General features: G+C 44.5%; 1 protein-coding gene across 1 annotated transcript in view; it reads right to left on the bottom strand.

The window, feature by feature from the left end:
* LOC135540443 (sarcolemmal membrane-associated protein-like) overlaps positions 1-22,936 on the bottom strand; it is a 147,829-nt gene that overhangs the window by 53,992 nt on the left and 70,901 nt on the right. Inside the window, 2 exon segments of the mRNA XM_064967071.1 lie at positions 2,338-2,412; positions 6,862-6,921. Of these exon segments, the coding sequence (XP_064823143.1) occupies positions 2,338-2,412; positions 6,862-6,921 (135 nt within the window).

Below are 22,936 nucleotides of genomic sequence, written 5' to 3' on the forward strand. Positions count from 1 at the left end.
TTCATCTTGTAGTCCGTGATTGACTGAAGACCCTCTTGTGTCTGAGCTGTTGAATTGCGATTCTACTTTGTCTCTATACTGACGCTTAGCTTGTTTGATTGCCTTGCGGAGGAAATAGCTACACTGTTTGTGTTCGGTCATGTTTCAGGTCACCTTGCCCTGATTAAAAGCAGTGGTTTGTGCTTTCAGTTTCACGCGAATGTTGCCATCAATCCACGGTTTCTGGTTTGGGAATGATTTAATCGTTGCTATGGGAACGACATCTTCAACGCACGTTCTAATGAACTCGCTCACCGAATCAGCATATTCGTCAATGTGGTTGTTTGACACAATACGAAACATATCCCAGTACACGTGATGGAAGCAGTCTTGGAGCGTGGAATCAGATTGGTCGGACCAGCGTTGAACAGACCTCAGCGCGGAAGCTTCTTGTTTTAGCTTCTGTCTGTAGGCAGGGAGCAACAAAATGGAGTCGTGGTCAGCTTTTCCGAAAGGAGGGCGGGGGTGGGCCTTATATGCGTCGCGGAAGTTAGAATAGCAATGATCCAAGGTTTTACCAGCCCTGGTTGCGCAATCGATATGCTGATACAATTTAGGGAGTCTTGTTTTCAGATTAGCCTTGTTAAAATCCCCAGCTGCAATGAACGCAGCCTCAGGATATGTGGATTCCAGTTTGCAAAGAGTCTAATAAAGTTCATTCAGAGCCATCGATGTGTCTGCTTGGTGATTATAATCGAAGAGAATTCCCTTGGTAGATAATGCGGTCGACATTTGATTGTGAGGAATTCTAAATCAGGTGAACAGAAGGACTTGAGTTCCTGTATGTTGTTGTGACCATACCACGTCTCGTTAACCATAAAGCATACGCCCCCGCCCCTCTTCTTACCAGAAAGGTGTTTGTTTCTGTCGGCGCGATGCGTGGAGAAACCAGCTGGCTGCACCGACTCCGATAGCGTCTCTTGAGTGAGCCATGTTTCCGTGAAGCAAAGAACGTTACAGTCTCTGATGTCCCTCTGGAATGCTACCCTTGCTCGGATTTCATCAACCTTGTTGTCAAGAGACTGGACATTGGCGAGAAGTATGCTAGGGAGTGGTGCACGATGTGCCCGTCTCCGGAGTCTGACCAGAAGACTGCTTCGTTTCCCTCTTTTACAAAGTTGTTGTTTTGGGTCGCCAGCTGGGATCCATTCCGTTGTCCTGGGTGAAAGGCAGAACACAGGATCCGCTTCGGGAAAGTCATATTCTTGGTCGTACTGATGGTGAGTTGACGCTGCTCTTATATTCAGTAGTTCTTCTCGACTGTATGTAATGAAACCTAAAATGACCTGGGGTACCAATGTAAGAAATAAGAAATAGGAACGCGAAGCGATGCGGCCATCTCTGTCGGTGCCGGAAGTAGACCATCTATAGATGTTGTATTGTCACATACACCGGATAGGTGCAGTGAAATGTGTTGTTGTACAGGGTCAGTCATAGTAGTATGATAGGTGTTGTTGTACAGGGTCAGTCATAGTAGTATGATAGGTGTTGTTTTGCAGGGTCAGTCATAGTAGTATGATAGGTGCAGTGTAATGTGTGGTTTTACAGGGTCAGTCATAGTAGTATGATTGGTGCAGTGTAATGTGTGGTTTTACAGGGTCAGCCAAAGTAGGATGGCACAAAATAGGATTAAGTGCCTTGCTCAAGGGCACAGACAGGTTATTCCAACCAGCAACCTTTTGGTTCTTAGCCCAAAGCTCTAACCACTATAGCCCCACTAGGCTACCTGCTGATTGGTTCTTAGCCCAAAGCTCTAACCACTATGGCCCCACTAGGCTTCCTGCTGATTGGTTCTTAGCCAAAGCTCTAACCACTATGGCCCCACTAGGCTACCTACTGATTGGTTCTTAGCCCAAAGCTCTAACCACTATGGCCCCACTAGGCTTCCTGCTGATTGGTTCTTAGCCAAAGCTCTAACCACTATGGCCCCACTAGGCTACCTACTGATTGGTTCTTAGCCCAAAGCTCTAACCACTATGGCCCCACTAGGCTAACTGCTGATTGGTTCTTAGCCCAAAGCTCTAACCACTATGGCCCCACTAGGCTACCTGTTGATTGGTTCTTAGCCCAAAGCTCTAACCACTATGGCCCCACTAGGCTACCTGTTGATTGGTTCTTAGCCCAAAGCTCTAACCACTATGGCCCCACTAGGCTACCTGCTGATTGGTTCTTAGCCCAAAGCTCTAACCACTATGGCCCCACTAGGCTACCTGCTGATTGGTTCTTAGCCAAAGCTCTAACCACTATGGCCCCACTAGGCTACCTGCTGATTGTTGTTGAACCAAAAGCTTCCCTTACCTTTGAGTTTGTCAGGATTGGCAAGGCGGTCTCCTGCTGCTGTCTGGCTGTTCTGCAGGTGGGCATCTATCACCTCTAACAAAGACATGGAGATTCTGTTACTAACATAGTACGACCAGGCTCATACCACTACATACCAGTGGGAACGACCAGGCTCATACCACTACATACCAGTGGGAACGACCAGGCTCATACCACTACATACCAGTGGGAACGACCAGGCTCATACCACTACATACCAGTGGGAACGACCAGGCTCATACCACTACATACCAGTGGGAACGACCAGGCTCATACCCACTACATACCAGTGGGAACGACCAGGCTCATACCACTACATACCAGTGGGAACGACCAGGCTCATACCACTACATACCAGTGGGAACGACCAGGCTCATACCACTACATACCAGTGGGAACGACCAGGCTCATACCACTACATACCAGTGGGAACGACCAGGCTCATACCACTACATACCAGTGGGAACGACCAGGCTCATACCACTACATACCAGTGGGAACGACCAGGCTCATACCCACTACATACCAGTGGGAACGACCAGGCTCATACCACTACATACCAGTGGGAACTACCAGGCTCATACCACTACATACCAGTGGGAACGACCAGGCTCATACCCACTACATACCAGTGGGAACTACCAGGCTCATACCCACTACATACCAGTGGGAACGACCAGGCTCATACCACTACATACCAGTGGGAACGACCAGGCTCATACCCACTACATACCAGTGGGAACGACCAGGCTCATACCCACTACATACCAGTGGGAACGACCAGGCTCATACCACTACATACCAGTGGGAACGACCAGGCTCATACCCACTACATACCAGTGGGAACGACCAGGCTCATACCACTACATACCAGTGGGAACGACCAGGCTCATACCACTACATACCAGTGGGAACGACCAGGCTCATACCCACTACATACCAGTGGGAACGACCAGGCTCATACCACTACATACCAGTGGGAACTACCAGGCTCATACCACTACATACCAGTGGGAACGACCAGGCTCATACCACTACATACCAGTGGGAACTACCAGGCTCATACCACTACATACCAGTGGGAACGACCAGGCTCATACCCACTACATACCAGTGGGAACGACCAGGCTCATACCCACTACATACCAGTGAGAACGACCAGGCTCATACCCACTACATACCAGTGGGAACGACCAGGCTCATACCACTACATACCAGTGGGAACGACCAGGCTCATACCCACTACATACCAGTGGGAACGACCAGGCTCATACCACTACATACCAGTGGGAACGACCAGGCTCATACCACTACATACCAGTGAGAACGACCAGGCTCATACCCACTACATACCAGTGGGAACGACCAGGCTCATACCCACTACATACCAGTGGGAACGACCAGGCTCATACCACTACATACCAGTGGGAACGACCAGGCTCATACCCACTACATACCAGTGGGAACGACCAGGCTCATACCACTACATACCAGTGGGAACGACCAGGCTCATACCCACTACATACCAGTGGGAACGACCAGGCTCATACCCACTACATACCAGTGGGAACGACCAGGCTCATACCACTACATACCAGTGGGAACTACCAGGCTCATACCACTACATACCAGTGGGAACGACCAGGCTCATACCACTACATACCAGTGGGAACTACCAGGCTCATACCACTACATACCAGTGGGAACGACCAGGCTCATACCCACTACATACCAGTGAGAACGACCAGGCTCATACCCACTACATACCAGTGAGAACGACCAGGCTCATACCCACTACATACCAGTGGGAACGACCAGGCTCATACCACTACATACCAGTGGGAACGACCAGGCTCATACCCACTACATACCAGTGGGAACGACCAGGCTCATACCACTACATACCAGTGGGAGCGACCAGGCTCATACCACTACATACCAGTGGGAACGACCAGGCTCATACCACTACATACCAGTGGGAACGACCAGGCTCATACCCACTACATACCAGTGGGAACGACCAGGCTCATACCACTACATACCAGTGGGAGCGACCAGGCTCATACCACTACATACCAGTGGGAGCGACCAGGCTCATACTCACTACATACCAGTGGGAACGACCAGGCTCATACCACTACATACCAGTGGGAACGACCAGGCTCATACCACTACATACCAGTGGGAACGACCAGGCTCATACCCACTACATACCAGTGGGAACGACCAGGCTCATACCCACTACATACCAGTGGGAACGACCAGGCTCATACCCACTACATACCAGTGGGAACGACAAGGCTCATACCACTACATACCAGTGGGAACGACCAGGCTCATACCACTACATACCAGTGGGAGCGACCAGGCTCATACCCACTACATACCAGTGGGAGCGACCAGGCTCATACCCACTACATACCAGTGGGAACGACCAGGCTCATACCACTACATACCAGTGGGAACGACAAGGCTCATACCACTACATACCAGTGGGAACGACCAGGCTCATACCACTACATACCAGTGGGAACGACCAGGCTCATACCCACTACATACCAGTGGGAACGACCAGGCTCATACCCACTACATACCAGTGGGAGCGACCAGGCTCATACCCACTACATACCAGTGGGAACGACCAGGCTCATACCCACTACATACCAGTGGGAACGACCAGGCTCATACCCACTACATACCAGTGGGAGGCTCATACCCACTACATACCGACCAGGCTCATACCACTACATACCAGTGGGAACGACCAGGCTCATACCCACTACATACCAGTGGGAACGACCAGGCTCATACCACTACATACCAGTGGGAACGACCAGGCTCATACCACTACATACCAGTGGGAACGACCAGGCTCATACCCACTACATACCAGTGGGAACGACCAGGCTCATACCCACTACATACCAGTGGGAACGACCAGGCTCATACCACTACATACCAGTGGGAACGACCAGGCTCATACCACTACATACCAGTGGGAACGACCAGGCTCATACCCACTACATACCAGTGGGAACGACCAGGCTCATACCACTACATACCAGTGGGAACGACCAGGCTCACACCCACTACATACCAGTGGGAACGACCAGGCTCATACCACTACATACCAGTGGGAGCGACCAGGCTCATACCACTACATACCAGTGAGAACGACCAGGCTCATACCACTACATACCAGTGGGAGCGACCAGGCTCATACCCACTACATACCAGTGGGAGCGACCAGGCTCATACCACTACATACCAGTGGGAGCGACCAGGCTCATACCACTACATACCAGTGGGAACGACCAGGCTCATACCACTACATACCAGTGAGAACGACCAGGCTCATACCCACTACATACCAGTGGGAACGACCAGGCTCATACCACTACATACCAGTGGGAACGACCAGGCTCATACCACTACATACCAGTGTGAACGACCAGGCTCATACCCACTACATACTATTGAGTCCAGTTTATCATGAATCATGGCATCCCCCGCCATCTGTTAATCAGAGCAGGTACATGAGGAGTTGCCTTGTTTAAAACCCACTGACTCAGAGCAGGTAAGTGATGAGCTGCGTTGTTTAAAACCCACTGACTCAGAGCAGGTACATGAGGAGCTGCCTTGTTAAAAAACAACTGTGACTCAGAGCAGGTACATGAGGAGCTGCCTTGTTTAAAACCCACTGTGACTCAGAGCAGGTACGTGAGGAGCTGCCTTGTTTAAAACCCACTGACTCAGAGCAGGTACGTGAGGAGCTGCCTTGTTTAAAACCAATGCATGGTACTACTAGATGCAAAAGCCTTCACAGATCATTTTGAGGTGAGCGGTGTCAATATTAAAAACATATTCGCTATTACAACTGACATTCCCCCACTATGGTGTGGAAACAAAGGATTCTCAGAGCTGATTAAAGATAAGCTTGGCCACCCTATGGTTAAATGTCCCTATCATTCACCAATAGAATCTGTGTTCCAGGATCAAGTCAGTCATGGTAATGGACAGCGCCTCTGTTTAGCGGGCTATAGAATGATTCAGTTTGTGGGAAATTAGACAGTCAATAGACACAATTAGCTGTAATGCACATATCAAAATCATTACCGGCACGCAGATCTTTAGAAAAGGTAGGCTAAATTGTCAATTGGCCTTGACCACTGAAAGCATCAATGACCCTATTGGACGGAGCTCATCAATGGACACGGTCCCTCGGTGATGCGGCTTCCTCCCACTTCCCTCTAAATTTCATGGCAACATAAAAAACAATGTTCTGAGACTTTATACATGTTTATCTATATGGTCATTTTCATGTAGATGAATACATATTTAGTTACCTTAAGAGGGATGTGTTTCAACATATCCCAAATACAAGGGATATTGACCTCGGGCTAAAATTTGCATGCAGATCATTAGAAATGTTAGGATAAATTGTCAATTGGCACTCCACACAAAAAGGGTTGCCAACCCCTGCTTTAGAGACACGTAACTTACCATCAAAGTTAGCCAGCCGGTGCAACGACGAACCCACTGCTTCTTTCAACTGCTTCACAGCTGCAGTGTGAGAAAAAAAAAAAAAAAAGGATCAACATCGTGACATCTGACATGTCTAGACATGATACCTCTAGACAGCTTCTGAGGAGCAGTATCTGACATGAAACCTCTAGACAGCTTCTGAGGAGCAGTATCTGACATGATACCTCTAGACAGCTTCTGAGGAGCAGTATCTGACATGAAACCCCTAGACAGCTTCTGAGGAGCAGTATCTGACATGAAACCTCTAGACAGCTTCTGAGGAGCAGTATCTGACATGAAACCTCTAGACAGCTTCTGAGGAGCAGTATCTGACATGAAACCCCTAGACAGCTTCTGAGGAGCAGTATCTGACATGAAACCCCTAGACAGCTTCTGAGGAGCAGTATCTGACATGAAACCTCTAGACAGCTTCTGAGGAGCAGTATCTGACATGAAACCTCTAGACAGCTTCTGAGGAGCAGTATCTGACATGAAACCTCTAGACAGCTTCTGAGGAGCAGTATCTGACATGAAACCCCTAGACAGCTTCTGAGGAGCAGTATCTGACATGAAACCTCTAGACAGCTTCTGAGGAGCAGTATCTGACATGAAACCCCTAGACAGCTTCTGAGGAGCAGTATCTGACATGTCTAGACATGAAACCTCTAGACAGCTTCTGAGGAGCAGTATCTGACATGATACCTCTAGACAGCTTCTGAGGAGCAGTATCTGACATGAAACCTCTAGACAGCTTCTGAGGAGCAGCATCTGATACCTCTAGACAGCTTCTGAGGAGCAGTATCTGACATGATACCCCTAGACAGCTTCTGAGGAGCAGTATCTGATACCTCTAGACAGCTTCTGAGGAGCAGTATCTGACATGATACCTCTAGACAGCTTCTGAGGAGCAGTATCTGACATGAAACCTCTAGACAGCTTCTGAGGAGCAGCATCTGATACCTCTAGACAGCTTCTGAGGAGCAGTATCTGACATACCTCTAGACAGCTTCTGAGGAGCAGTATCTGATGAAACCTCTAGACAGCTTCTGAGGAGCAGTATCTGACATGAAACCCCTAGACAGCTTCTGAGGAGCAGTATCTGACATGAAACCTCTAGACAGCTTCTGAGGAGCAGTATCTGACATGAAACCTCTAGACAGCTTCTGAGGAGCAGTATCTGACATGAAACCTCTAGACAGCTTCTGAGACAGTATCTGACATGAAACCTCTAGACAGCTTCTGAGGAGCAGTATCTGACATGATACCTCTAGACAGCTTCTGAGGAGCAGTATCTGACATGAAACCTCTAGACAGCTTCTGAGGAGCAGTATCTGACATGAAACCTCTAGACAGCTTCTGAGGAGCAGTATCTGACATGATACCTCTAGACAGCTTCTGAGGAGCAGTATCTGACATGAAATTCTAGACAGCTTCTGAGGAGCAGTATCTGACATTTCTAGACATGAAACCTCTAGACAGCTTCTGAGGAGCAGTATCTGACATGATACCTCTAGACAGCTTCTGAGGAGCAGTATCTGACATGAAACCTCTAGACAGCTTCTGAGGAGCAGTATCTGACATGCAGAAACAATAATAAGTACCTCTAGACAGAACTACCCCAGTCTGGAACCCTTCTGAGTCTAGAGCAGTATATTGACATGATACAGAACCCTATATTAGACAGCTTCTGAGGAGCAGTATCTACAGTACCAGTCTAGACAGCAGTCAGTCTAGAGCAGACCCTATATTGACAGTACCTCTAGACAGCTTCTATAGGAGCAGTATCTGACATGAGTACCCCAGTCTAGACCAGCAGAACCCTATATTAGTAGCAGTACCCCAGTCTAGACCAGCAGAACCCTATATTAATATACAGTACCCCAGTCTAGACCAGCAGAACCCTATATTAATATACAGTACCCCAGTCTAGACCAGCAGAACCCTCTACAGTATACAGTACCCCAGTCTAGACCAGCAGAACCCTATATTATGAGTACCTCTAGACAGCAGAACCCTATATTAAGATACAGTACCCCAGTCCCTATATTAGTAGCAGTACCCCAGTCTAGACCAGCAGAACCCTATATTAATATACAGTACCCAGTCTAGACCAGCAGAACCCTATATTAGTATACAGTACCCCAGTCTAGACCAGCTTCTGATTAGTATACAGTATCTGAACCCTATGATAATATACAGTACCCCAGTCTAGACCAGCAGAACCCTATATTAATATACAGTACCCCAGTCTAGACCAGCAGAACCCTATATTAATATACAGTACCCCAGTCTAGACCAGCAGAACCCTATATTAATATACAGTACCCCAGTCTAGACCAGCAGAACCCTATATTAATATACAGTACCCCAGTCTAGACCAGCAGAACCCTATATTTATATATACAGTACCCCAGTCTAGACCAGCAGAACCCTATATTAGTATACAGTACCCCAGTCTAGACCAGCAGAACCCTATATTAGTATACAGTACCCCAGCAGAACCCTATATTAATATACAGTACCCCAGTCTAGACCAGCAGAACCCTATATTAGTATACAGTACCCCAGTCTAGACCAGCAGAACCCTATATTAATATACAGTACCCCAGTCTAGACCAGCAGAACCCTAGTATACAGTACCCCCTAGACCAGCAGAACCCTATATTAGTATACAGTACCCCAGACCAGCAGAACCCTATATTAATATACAGTACCCCAGTCTAGACCAGCAGAACCCTATATTAATATACAGTACCCCAGTCTAGACCAGCAGAACCCTATAGTATATGACATATTAGTACCCCAGTCTAGACAGAACCCTATATTAATATACAGTACCCCAGTCTAGACCAGCAGAACCCTATATTAATATACAGTACCCCAGTCTAGACCAGCAGAACCCTATATTAATATACAGTACCCCAGTCTAGACCAGCAGAACCCTATATTAATATACAGTACCCCAGTCTAGACCAGCAGAACCCTATATTAATATACAGTACCCCAGTCTAGACCAGCAGAACCCTATATTAATATACAGTACCCCAGTCTAGACCAGCAGAACCCTATATTAATATACAGTACCCCAGTCTAGACCAGCAGAACCCTATATTAGTATACAGTACCCCAGTCTAGACAGAACCCTATATTAGTATACAGTACCCCAGTCTAGACCAGCAGAACCCTATATTAATATACAGTACCCCAGTCTAGACCAGCAGAACCCTATATTAATATACAGTACCCCAGTCTAGACCAGCAGAACCCTATATTAATATACAGTAGTCTAGACCAGCAGAACCCTATATTAATATACAGTACCCCAGTCTAGACCAGCAGAACCCTATATTAATATACAGTACCCCAGTCTAGACCAGCAGAACCCTATATTAATATACAGTACCCCAGTCTAGACCAGCAGAACCCTATATTAATATACAGGTACCCCAGTCTAGACCAGCAGAACCCTATATTAATATACAGTACCCCAGTCTACAGAACCCTATAATAATATACCCCAGTCTAGACCAGCAGAACCCTATATTAATATACAGTACCCCAGTCTAGACCAGCAGAACCCTCTAGTACCCCAGTCTAGACCAGCAGAACCCTATATTAATATACAGTACCCCAGTCTAGACCAGCAGAAACCTATATTAATATACAGTACCCCTTCTAGACCAGCAGAACCCTATATTATATATACAGTACCCCAGTCTAGACCAGCAGAACCCTATATTAATATACAGTACCCCAGTCTAGACCAGCAGAACCCTATATTAGTATACAGTACCCCAGTCTATATACAGTACAGTCTAGACCAGCAGAACCCTATATTAGTATACAGTACCCCAGTCTAGACCAGTCAGACCAGCAGAACCCTATATTAGTATACAGTACCCAGTCTAGACCAGCAGAACCCTATATTAATATACAGTACTAGACCCAGTCTAGACCAGCAGAACCCTATAATAATATACAGTACCCCAGTCTAGACCAGCAGAACCCTATATTAGTATACAGTACAGTCTAGACCAGCAGAACCCTATATTAATATACAGTACCCCAGTCTAGAGCAGAACAGCAGAACCCTATATTAGTATACAGTACCCCAGCAGAACCCTATATTAATATACAGTACCCCAGTCTAGACCAGCAGAACCCTATATTAATATACAGTACCCCAGTCTAGACCAGCAGAACCCTATATTAGTATACAGTACCCCAGAAGAACCCTATATTAATATACAGTACACCAGTCTAGACCAGCAGAACCCTATATTAATATATAGTACCCCAGCAGAACCCTATAATAATATACAGTACCCCAGTCTACACCAGCAGAACCCTATATTAGTATACAGTACCCCAGCAGAACCCTATATTAATATACAGTACCCCAGTCTCTAGACCAGCAGAACCCTATATTAATATACAGTACCCCGGTCTAGACCAGCAGAACCCTATATTAATATACAGTACCCCAGTCTAGACCAGCAGAACCCTATATTAATATACAGTACCCCAGTCTAGACCAGCAGAACCCTATATTATATACAGTACCCCAGTCCAGACCAGAACCCTATAATAATATACAGTACCCCAGTCTAGACCAGCAGAACCCTATATTAATACAGTACCCCAGCAGAACCCTATATTAATATACAGTACCCCAGTCTAGACCAGCAGAACCCTATATTAATATACAGTACAGAACCCTATATTAATATACCCCAGTCTAGACCAGCAGAACCCTATATTAATATACAGTACCCCAGTCTAGACCAGCAGAACCCTATATTATATACAGTACCCCTATAATAATATACAGTACCCCAGTCTAGAACTATATTAATATACAGCAGAACCCTATATTAGTATACAGTACCCCAGTCTAGACCAGCAGAACCCTATATTAATAGACCAGCAGAACCCTATATTATACAGTACCCCAGTCTAGACCAGCAGAACCCTATATAGTATAAGTATAGCAGAACCCTATATTAATATACAGTCTAGACCAGCAGAACCCTATATATTAATATACAGTACCCCAGTCTAGACCAGCAGAACCCTATATTAGTATACAGTACCCCAGTCTAGACCAGCAGAACCCTATATTAATATACAGTACCCCAGTCTAGACCAGCAGAACCCTATATTAATATACAGTACCCCAGTCTAGACCAGCAGAACCCTATATTAATATACAGTACCTAGACCAGCAGAACCCTATATTAATATACAGTACCCCAGTCTAGACCAGCAGAACCCTATATTAATATACAGTACCCCAGTCTAGACCAGCAGAACCCTATATTATATACAGTACCCCAGTCTAGACCAGCAGAACCCCTATATTAATATACAGTACCCCAGTCTAGACCAGCAGAACCCTATATTAATATACAGTACCCCAGTCTAGACCAGAACCCTATAATAATATACAGTATCCCAGCAGAACCCTATATTAGTATACAGTACCCCAGTCTAGACCAGCAGAACCCTATATTAATATACAGTACCCCAGTCTAGACCAGCAGAACCCTATATTAATATACAGTACCCCAGTCTAGACCAGCAGAACCCTATATTAATATACAGTACCCCAGTCTAGACCAGCAGAACCCTATATTAGTATACAGTACTAGACCAGCAGAACCCTATATTAGTATACAGTACCCAGTCTAGACCAGCAGAACCCTATAATAATATACAGTATCCCAGCAGAACCCTATATTAATATACAGTACAGTACCCCAGTCTAGACCAGCAGAACCCTATATTAATATACAGTACCCCAGTCTAGACCAGCAGAACCCTATATTAATATACAGTACCCCAGTCTAGACCAGCAGAACCCTATATTAGTATACAGTACCCCAGTCTAGACCAGCAGAACCCTATATTAGTATACAGTACCCCAGTCTAGACAGAACCCTATATTAGTATACAGTACCCCAGTCTAGACCAGCAGAACCCTATATTAGTATACAGTACCCCAGTCTAGACCAGCAGAACCCTATATTAATATACAGTACCCCAGTCTAGACCAGCAGAAGCCTATATATAGTATACAGTACAGTCTAGACCAGCAGAACCCTATATTAGTATACAGTATACAGTACCCCAGTCTAGACCAGCAGAACCCTATATTAGTATACAGTACCCCAGTCTAGACCAGCAGAACCCTATATTAGTATACAGTACCCCAGTCTAGACCAGCAGAACCCTATATTAATATACAGTACCCCAGTCTAGACCAGCAGAACCCTATATTAATATACAGTACCCCAGTCTAGACCAGCAGAACCCTATATTAGTATACAGTACCCCAGTCTAGACCAGCAGAACAGTACCCCAGCAGAACCCTATATTAATATACAGTACCCCAGTCTAGACCAGCAGAACCCTATATTAATATACAGTACCCCAGTCTAGACCAGCAGAACCCTATAATAATATATATTAATATAGTTCTAGACCAGCAGAACCCTATATTAATATACAGTACCCCAGTCTAGACCAGCAGAACCCTATATTAGTATACAGTACCCCGTCTAGACCAGCAGAACCCTATATTAGTATACAGTAACCCAGTCTAGACCAGTAGAACCCTATATTAGTATACAGTACCCCAGTCTAAACCAGCAGAACCCTATATTAATATACAGTACCCCAGTCTAGACCAGCAGAACCCTATATTAATATACAGTAACCTGGTAGACCAGCAGAACCCTATATTAGTATACAGTAACCTGGTCTAGACCAGCAGAACCCTATATTAGTATACAGTAACCTGGTCTAGACCAGCAGAACCCCCAGTCTAGACCAGCAGAACCCTATATTAGTATACAGTACCCCAGTCTAAACCAGCAGAACCCTATATTAATATACAGTACCCCAGTCTAGACCAGCAGAACCCTATATTAATATACAGTAACCTGGTCTAGACCAGCAGAACCCTATATTAGTACACAGCAACCCGGTCTAGACCAGTAGAACCCTATATTAGTATACAGTACCCCAGTCTAGACCAGCAGAACCCTATATTAGTATACAGTACCCCAGTCTAGACCAGCAGAACCCTATATTAGTATACAGTAACCTGGTCTAGACCAGCAGAACCCTATATTAGTATACAGTACCCCAGTCTAGACCAGCAGAACCCTATATTAATATACAGTACCCAGTCTAGACCAGCAGAACCCTATATTAATATACAGTACCCCAGTCTAGACCAGCAGAACCCTATATTAATATACAGTACCCCAGTCTAGACCAGCAGAACCCTATATTAATATACAGTACCCCAGTCTAGACCAGCAGAACCCTATAATAATATACAGTATCCCAGCAGAACCCTATATTAGTATACAGTAACCCAGTCTAGACCAGCAGAACCCTATATTAATATACAGTACCCCAGTCTAGACCAGCAGAACCCTATATTAATATACAGTACCCCAGTCTAGACCAGCAGAACCCTATAATAATATACAGTACCCCAGTCTAGACCAGCAGAACCCTATATTAGTATACAGTACCCCAGTCTAGACCAGCAGAACCCTATATTAGTATACAGTACCCAAGTCTAGACCAGCAGAACCCTATAATAATATACAGTATCCCAGCAGAACCCTATATTATATACAGTACCCCAGTCTAGACCAGCAGAACCCTATATTAATATACAGTACCCCAGTCTAGACCAGCAGAACCCTATATTAATATACAGTACCCCAGTCTAGACCAGCAGAACCCTATAATAATATACAGTACCCCAGTCTAGACCAGCAGAACCCTATATTAGTATACAGTACCCCAGTCTAGACCAGCAGAACCCTATATTAGTATACAGTACCCCAGTCTAGACCAGCAGAACCCTATATTAATATACAGTACCCCGGTCCCAGCAGAACCCTATATTAGTATACAGTACCCCAGTCTAGACCAGCAGAACCCTATATTAGTATACAGTACCCCAGTCTAGACCAGCAGAACCCTATATTAGTATACAGTACCCCAGTCTAGACCAGCAGAACCCTATATTAGTATACAGTACCCCAGTCTAGACCAGCAGAACCCTATATTAATATACAGTATCCCAGCAGAACCCTATATTAATATACAGTACCCCGCTCTAGACCAGCAGAACCCTATATTAGTATACAGTACCCAGTCTAGACCAGCAGAACCCTATATTAGTATACAGTACCCGGTCTAGACCAGCAGAACCCTATATTAGTATACATACCCCAGTCTACAGTAGAACCCTATATTAGTATACAGTACCCCAGTCTAGACCAGCAGAACCCTATATTAATATACAGTAACCCTGGTCTAGACCAGCAGAACCCTATATTAATATACAGTAACCTGGTCTAGACCAGCAGAACCCTATATTAGTATACAGTAACCTGGTCTAGACCAGCAGAACCCTATATTAGTATAGACCAGCAGAACCCTATATTATATACAGTACCCCAGTCTAGACCAGCAGAACCCTATATTAGTATACAGTAGTCTAGACCAGCAGAACCCTATATTAATATACAGTACCCCAGTCTAGACCAGCAGAACCCTATATTAGTATACAGTACCCCAGTCTAGACCAGCAGAACCCTATATTAATATACAGTAGTCTAGACCAGCAGAACCCTATATTAATATACAGTACCCCAGTCTAGACCAGCAGAACCCTATATTAGTATACAGTACCCCAGTCTAGACCAGCAGAACCCTATATTAATATACAGTACCCCAGTCTAGACCAGCAGAACCCTATATTAATATACAGTACCCCGGTCTAGACCAGCAGAACCCTATATTAGTATACAGTACCCCAGTCTAGACCAGCAGAACCCTATATTAGTATATTAGTACCCCGGTCTAGACCAGCAGAACCCTATATTAGTATACAGTACCAGCAGAACCCTATATTAGTATACAGTACCCCAGTCTAGACCAGCAGAACCCTATATTAGTATACAGTACCCCGGTCTAGACCAGCAGAACCCTATATATACAGTACCCCGGTCTAGACCAGCAGAACCCTATAATAATATACAGTACCCCAGCAGAACCCTATATTAGTATACAGTACCCCAGTCTAGACCAGCAGAACCCTATATTAATATACAGTAACCCGGTCTAGACCAGCAGAACCCTATAATAATATGCAGAACCCTATATTAGTATACAGTACCCCAGTCTAGACCAGAAGAACCCTATATTAATATACAGTATCCCAGCAGAACCCTATATTAGTATACAGTACCCCAGTCTAGACCAGCAGAACCCTATATTAATATACAGTACCCGGGTCTAGACCAGCAGAACCCTATAATAATATGCAGTATACAGTACCCCAGTCTAGACCAGCAGAACCCTATATTAATATACAGTATCCCAGCAGAACCCTATATTAATATACAGTAGTCTAGACCTGCAGAACCCTATATTAGTATACAGTACCGGTCTAGACCAGCAGAACCCTATATTAGTATACAGTAACCCAGTCTAGACCAGTAGAACCCTATATTAGTATACAGTACCCCAGTCTAAACCAGCAGAACCCTATATTAGTATACAGTACCCCAGTCTAGACCAGCAGAACCCTATATTAATATACAGTAACCTGGTCTAGACCAGCAGAACCCTATATTAGTATACAGTAACCTGGTCTAGACCAGCAGAACCCTATATTAGTATACAGTAACCTGGTCTAGACCAGCAGAACCCTATATTAGTATACAGCAACCGGTCTAGACCATAGAACCCTATATTAGTATACAGTACCCCAGTCTAAACCAGCAGAACCCTATATTAGTATACAGTACCCCAGTCTAGACCAGCAGAACCCTATATTATATACAGTAACCTGGTCTAGACCAGCAGAACCCTATATTAGTACACACAACCCAGTCTAGACCAGCAGAACCCTATATTTAGTATACAGTACCCCAGTCTAAACCAGCAGAACCCTATATTAGTATATACCCCAGTCTAGACCAGCAGAACCCTATATTAGTACCCCAGTCTAGACCAGCAGAACCCTATACAGTACCCCATACCCTATATTAATATACAGTATCCCAGTCTAGACCAGCAGAACCCTATATACAGTACCCCAGTCTATACAGCAGAACCCTATAATACCCCAGTCCCAGCAGAACCCTATATTAGACCAGCAGAAGCAGAACCCTATATTAATATACAGTACCCCAGTCTAGACCAGCAGAACCCTATATTAATATACAGTACCCCAGTCTAGACCAGCAGAACCCTATATAATATACAGTACCCCAGTCTAGACCAGCAGAACCCTATATTAGTATACAGTACCCCAGTCTAGACCAGCAGAACCCTATATTAGTATACAGTACCCAAGTCTAGACCAGCAGAACCCTATAATAATATACAGTATCCCAGCAGAACCCTATATTAGTATACAGTACCCCAGTCTAGACCAGCAGAACCCTATATTAATATACAGTACCCCAGTCTAGACCAGCAGAACCCTATATTAATATACAGTACCCCAGTCTAGACCAGCAGAACCCTATAATAATATACAGTACCCCAGTCTAGACCAGCAGAACCCTATATTAGTATACAGTACCCCAGTCTAGACCAGCAGAACCCTATATTAGTATACAGTACCCCAGTCTAGACCAGCATAACCCTATATTAATATACAGTACCCCGGTCTAGACCAGCAGAACCCTATATTAGTATACAGTACCCCAGTCTAGACCAGCAGAACCCTATATTAGTATACAGTACCCCGGTCTAGACCAGCAGAACCCTATATTAGTATACAGTACCCCAGTCTAGACCAGCAGAACCCTATATTAGTATACAGTACCCCAGTCTAGACCAGCAGAACCCTATATTAATATACAGTATCCCAGCAGAACCCTATATTAATATACAGTACCCCGCTCTAGACCTGCAGAACCCTATATTAGTATACAGTACCCCGCTCTAGACCAGCAGAACCCTATATTAGTATACAGTAACCCGGTCTAGACCAGTAGAACCCTATATTAGTATACAGTACCCCAGTCTAAACCAGCAGAACCCTATATTAGTATACAGTACCCCAGTCTAGACCAGCAGAACCCTATATTAATATACAGTAACCTGGTCTAGACCAGCAGAACCCTATATTAGTATACAGTAACCTGGTCTAGACCAGCAGAACCCTATATTAGTATACAGTAACCTGGTCTAGACCAGCAGAACCCTATATTAGTATACAGCAACCCGGTCTAGACCAGTAGAACCCTATATTAGTATACAGTACCCCAGTCTAAACCAGCAGAACCCTATATTAGTATACAGTACCCCAGTCTAGACCAGCAGAACCCTATATTAATATACAGTAACCTGGTCTAGACCAGCAGAACCCTATATTAGTATACAGCAACCCGGTCTAGACCAGTAGAACCCTATATTAGTATACAGTACCCCAGTCTAAACCAGCAGAACCCTATATTAGTATACAGTACCCCAGTCTAGACCAGCAGAACCCTATATTAGTATACAGTAACCTGGTCTAGACCAGCAGAACCCTATATTAGTATACAGTACCCCAGTCTAGACCAGCAGAACCCTATATTAATATACAGTACCCCGGTCTAGACCAGCAGAACCCTATATTAGTATACAGTACCCCAGTCTAGACCAGCAGAACCCTATATTAGTATACAGTACCCCGGTCTAGACCAGCAGAACCCTATATTAGTATACAGTACCCCAGTCTAGACCAGCAGAACCCTATATTAGTATACAGTACCCCAGTCTAGACCAGCAGAACCCTATATTAGTATACAGTACCCCGGTCTAGACCAGCAGAACCCTATATTAGTATACAGTACCCCGGTCTAGACCAGCAGAACCCTATAATAATATACAGTACCCCAGCAGAACCCTATATTAGTATACAGTACCCCAGTCTAGACCAGCAGAACCCTATATTAATATACAGTAACCCGGGTCTAGACCAGCAGAACCCTATAATAATATGCAGAACCCTATATTAGTATACAGTACCCCAGTCTAGACCAGCAGAACCCTATATTAATATACAGTATCCCAGCAGAACCCTATATTAGTATATAGTACCCCAGTCTAGACCAGCAGAACCCTATATTAATATACAGTAACCCGGGTCTAGACCAGCAGAACCCTATAATATATAGAACCCTATAATAATATACAGTACCCCGTCTAGACCAGCAGAACCCTATATTAATATACAGTATCCCAGCAGAACCCTATATTAATATACAGTACCCCGTCTAGACCTGCAGAACCCTATATTAGTATACAGTACCCCGTCTAGACCAGCAGAACCCTATATTAGTATACAGTACCCCAGTCTAGACCAGTAGAACCCTATATTAGTATACAGTACCCCAGTCTAAACCAGCAGAACCCTATATTAGTATACAGTACCCCAGTCTAGACCAGCAGAACCCTATATTAATATACAGTAACCTGGTCTAGACCAGCAGAACCCTATATTAGTATACAGTAACCTGGTCTAGACCAGCAGAACCCTATATTAGTATACAGTAACCTGGTCTAGACCAGCAGAACCCTATATTAGTATACAGCAACCCGGTCTAGACCAGTAGAACCCTATATTAGTATACAGTACCCCAGTCTAAACCAGCAGAACCCTATATTAGTATACAGTACCCCAGTCTAGACCAGCAGAACCCTATATTAATATACAGTACCTGGTCTAGACCAGCAGAACCCTATATTAGTACACAGCAACCCGGTCTAGACCAGTAGAACCCTATATTAGTATACAGTACCCCAGTCTAAACCAGCAGAACCCTATATTAGTATATAGTACCCCAGTCTAGACCAGCAGAACCCTAGACCAGCAGAACCCTATATTAGTATACAGTACCCCAGTCTAGACCAGCAGAACCCTATATTAATATACAGTAACCCAGGTCTAGACCAGCAGAACCCTATATTAGTATACAGAACCCTATAATAATAGGACACCAGTCTAGACCAGCAGAACCCTATAATAATATACAGTACCCCAGTCTAGACCAGCAGAACCCTATATTAATATACAGTACCCCAGTCTAGACCAGCAGAACCCTATAATAATATACAGTATCCCAGCAGAACCCTATATTAGTATACAGTAACCCAGTGTAGACCAGCAGAACCCTATATTAATATACAGTACCCCAGTCTAGACCAGCAGAACCCTATATTAATATACAGTACCCCAGTCTAGACCAGCAGAACCCTATAATAATATACAGTACCCCAGTCTAGACCAGCAGAACCCTATATTAGTATACAGTACCCCAGTCTAGACCAGCAGAACCCTATATTAGTATACAGTACCCAAGTCTAGACCAGCAGAACCCTATAATAATATACAGTATCCCAGCAGAACCCTATATTATATACAGTACCCCAGTCTAGACCAGCAGAACCCTATATTAATATACAGTACCCCAGTCTAGACCAGCAGAACCCTATATTAATATACAGTACCCCAGTCTAGACCAGCAGAACCCTATAATAATATACAGTACCCCAGTCTAGACCAGCAGAACCCTATATTAATATACCCCAGTCAGACCAGCAGAACCCTATATTAGTATACAGTACCCCAGTCTAGACCAGCATAACCCTATATTAATATACAGTACCCCGGTCAGACCAGCAGAACCCTATATTAATATACAGTACCCCAGTCTAGACCAGCAGAACCCTATATTAGTATACAGTACCCCGGTCTAGACCAGCAGAACCCTATATTAGTATACAGTACCCCAGTCTAGACCAGCAGAACCCTATATTAGTATACAGTACCCCAGTCTAGACCAGCAGAACCCTATATTAATATACAGTATCCCAGCAGAACCCTATATTAATATACAGTACCCCGCTCTAGACCTGCAGAACCCTATATTAGTATACAGTACCCCGCTCTAGACCAGCAGAACCCTATATTAGTATACAGTAACCCGGTCTAGACCAGTAGAACCCTATATTAGTATACAGTACCCCAGTCTAAACCAGCAGAACCCTATATTAGTATACAGTACCCCAGTCTAGACCAGCAGAACCCTATATTAATATACAGTAACCTGGTCTAGACCAGCAGAACCCTATATTAGTATACAGTAACCTGGTCTAGACCAGCAGAACCCTATATTAGTATACAGTAACCTGGTCTAGACCAGCAGAACCCTATATTAGTATACAGCAACCCGGTCTAGACCAGTAGAACCCTATATTAGTATACAGTACCCCAGTCTAAACCAGCAGAACCCTATATTAGTATACAGTACCCCAGTCTAGACCAGCAGAACCCTATATTAATATACAGTAACCTGGTCTAGACCAGCAGAACCCTATATTACCCCAGTCTAGACCAGTAGAACCCTATATTAGTATACAGTACCCCAGTCTAAACCAGCAGAACCCTATATTAGTATACAGTACCCCAGTCTAGACCAGCAGAACCCTATATTAGTATACAGTACCCCAGTCTAGACCAGCAGAACCCTATATTAGTATACAGTAACCTGGTCTAGACCAGCAGAACCCTATATTAGTATACAGTACCCCAGTCTAGACCAGCAGAACCCTATATTAATATACAGTAACCCAGGTCTAGACCAGCAGAACCCTATATTAGTATACAGTACCCCAGTCTAGACCAGCAGAACCCTATATTAATATACAGTAACCCCGGTCTAGACCAGCAGAACCCTATATTAGTATACAGTAACCTGGTCTAGACCAGCAGAACCCTATAATAATATACAGTACCCCAGTCTAGACCAGCAGAACCCTATATTAGTATACAGTACCCCAGTCTAGACCAGCAGAACCCTATATTAGTATACAGTACCCCAGTCTAGACCAGCAGAACCCTATATTAGTATACAGTACCCCAGTCTAGACCAGTAGAACCCTATAATAATATACAGTACCCCGGTCTAGACCAGCAGAACAATATTAGGTTCGGCAGGGTAGCCTAGTGGTTAGAGCGTTGGACTAGTAACCGGAAGGTTGCGAGTTCAAACCCCCGAGTTCAAACCCTATATTAATATACATTAACCCTGCAGAACCCTATATTAGTATACAGTACCCAAGTCTAGACAAGCAGAAACCTATTAAAACATCATATTGCAGAACCTATATTAGAATGCAATACTCAACAAAAATCAATGCAACATGCAACAATTTTAAAGATTTTACAGTTCATACAAGAAAATCAGTGAATTGAAATAAATATATTAGGCCCTAATCTATAGATTTGACATGACTGGGCAGGGACGCAGCCATCGGCCCACCACTTGGGAGCCAGGCCCAGCCAATCAGAACACGTTTTTGAAACAAAGGGCTTTATTCCCCCCACCAGATGATCCCACAGGTTTAGAAGCCAGACGTGGAGGTCCTGGGCTGACGTGGCCACACGTGGTCAGCGGTTGTGAGGCCGGTTGGACGTACCGCTACATTTTCTAAAACAACGTTGGGGGCGGCTTATGGTAGAGAAATGAACAAATTCTCTTGCAACAGCTCTGGTGGACATTCCTTCAGTCAGCATGCCATTTGCACGCTCCCTCAACTTGAGAGATTGTGGCATTGTTGTGTAAAAACTGCACATTTGAGAGTGGCCTGCTATTGTCCCCAGCACAAGGTGCACCTGTGTAATGATTATGCTGTTAAATTAGCTTCTTGATATGCCACACCTGTCAGGTGGATGGATTATCTTGGTAAAGGAGAAATGCTCACTAACAGGGACTTAAAAAGGTTTTTGTGCTACTGCAAAATTTAGGGGATCTTTTTTTTTCAGCTCATGTATCTTGGGACCAAAACTTCACGTTGTGTTTATATTGTTTTTCAATGTAGTAAATCAAAATAGTTGACAACCTTAATTGTGGTTATTCCTACTGCACATCCCATACAGTATGGTTGTTACTCCTACTGCACATCCCATACAGTATGGTGTTTACTGCTACTGCTCATCCCATACAGTATGGTGGTTACT

This window comes from Oncorhynchus masou, chromosome 5 (genome assembly GCF_036934945.1).
Source record: "Oncorhynchus masou masou isolate Uvic2021 chromosome 5, UVic_Omas_1.1, whole genome shotgun sequence".
Lineage (NCBI taxonomy): Eukaryota > Metazoa > Chordata > Actinopteri > Salmoniformes > Salmonidae > Oncorhynchus > Oncorhynchus masou.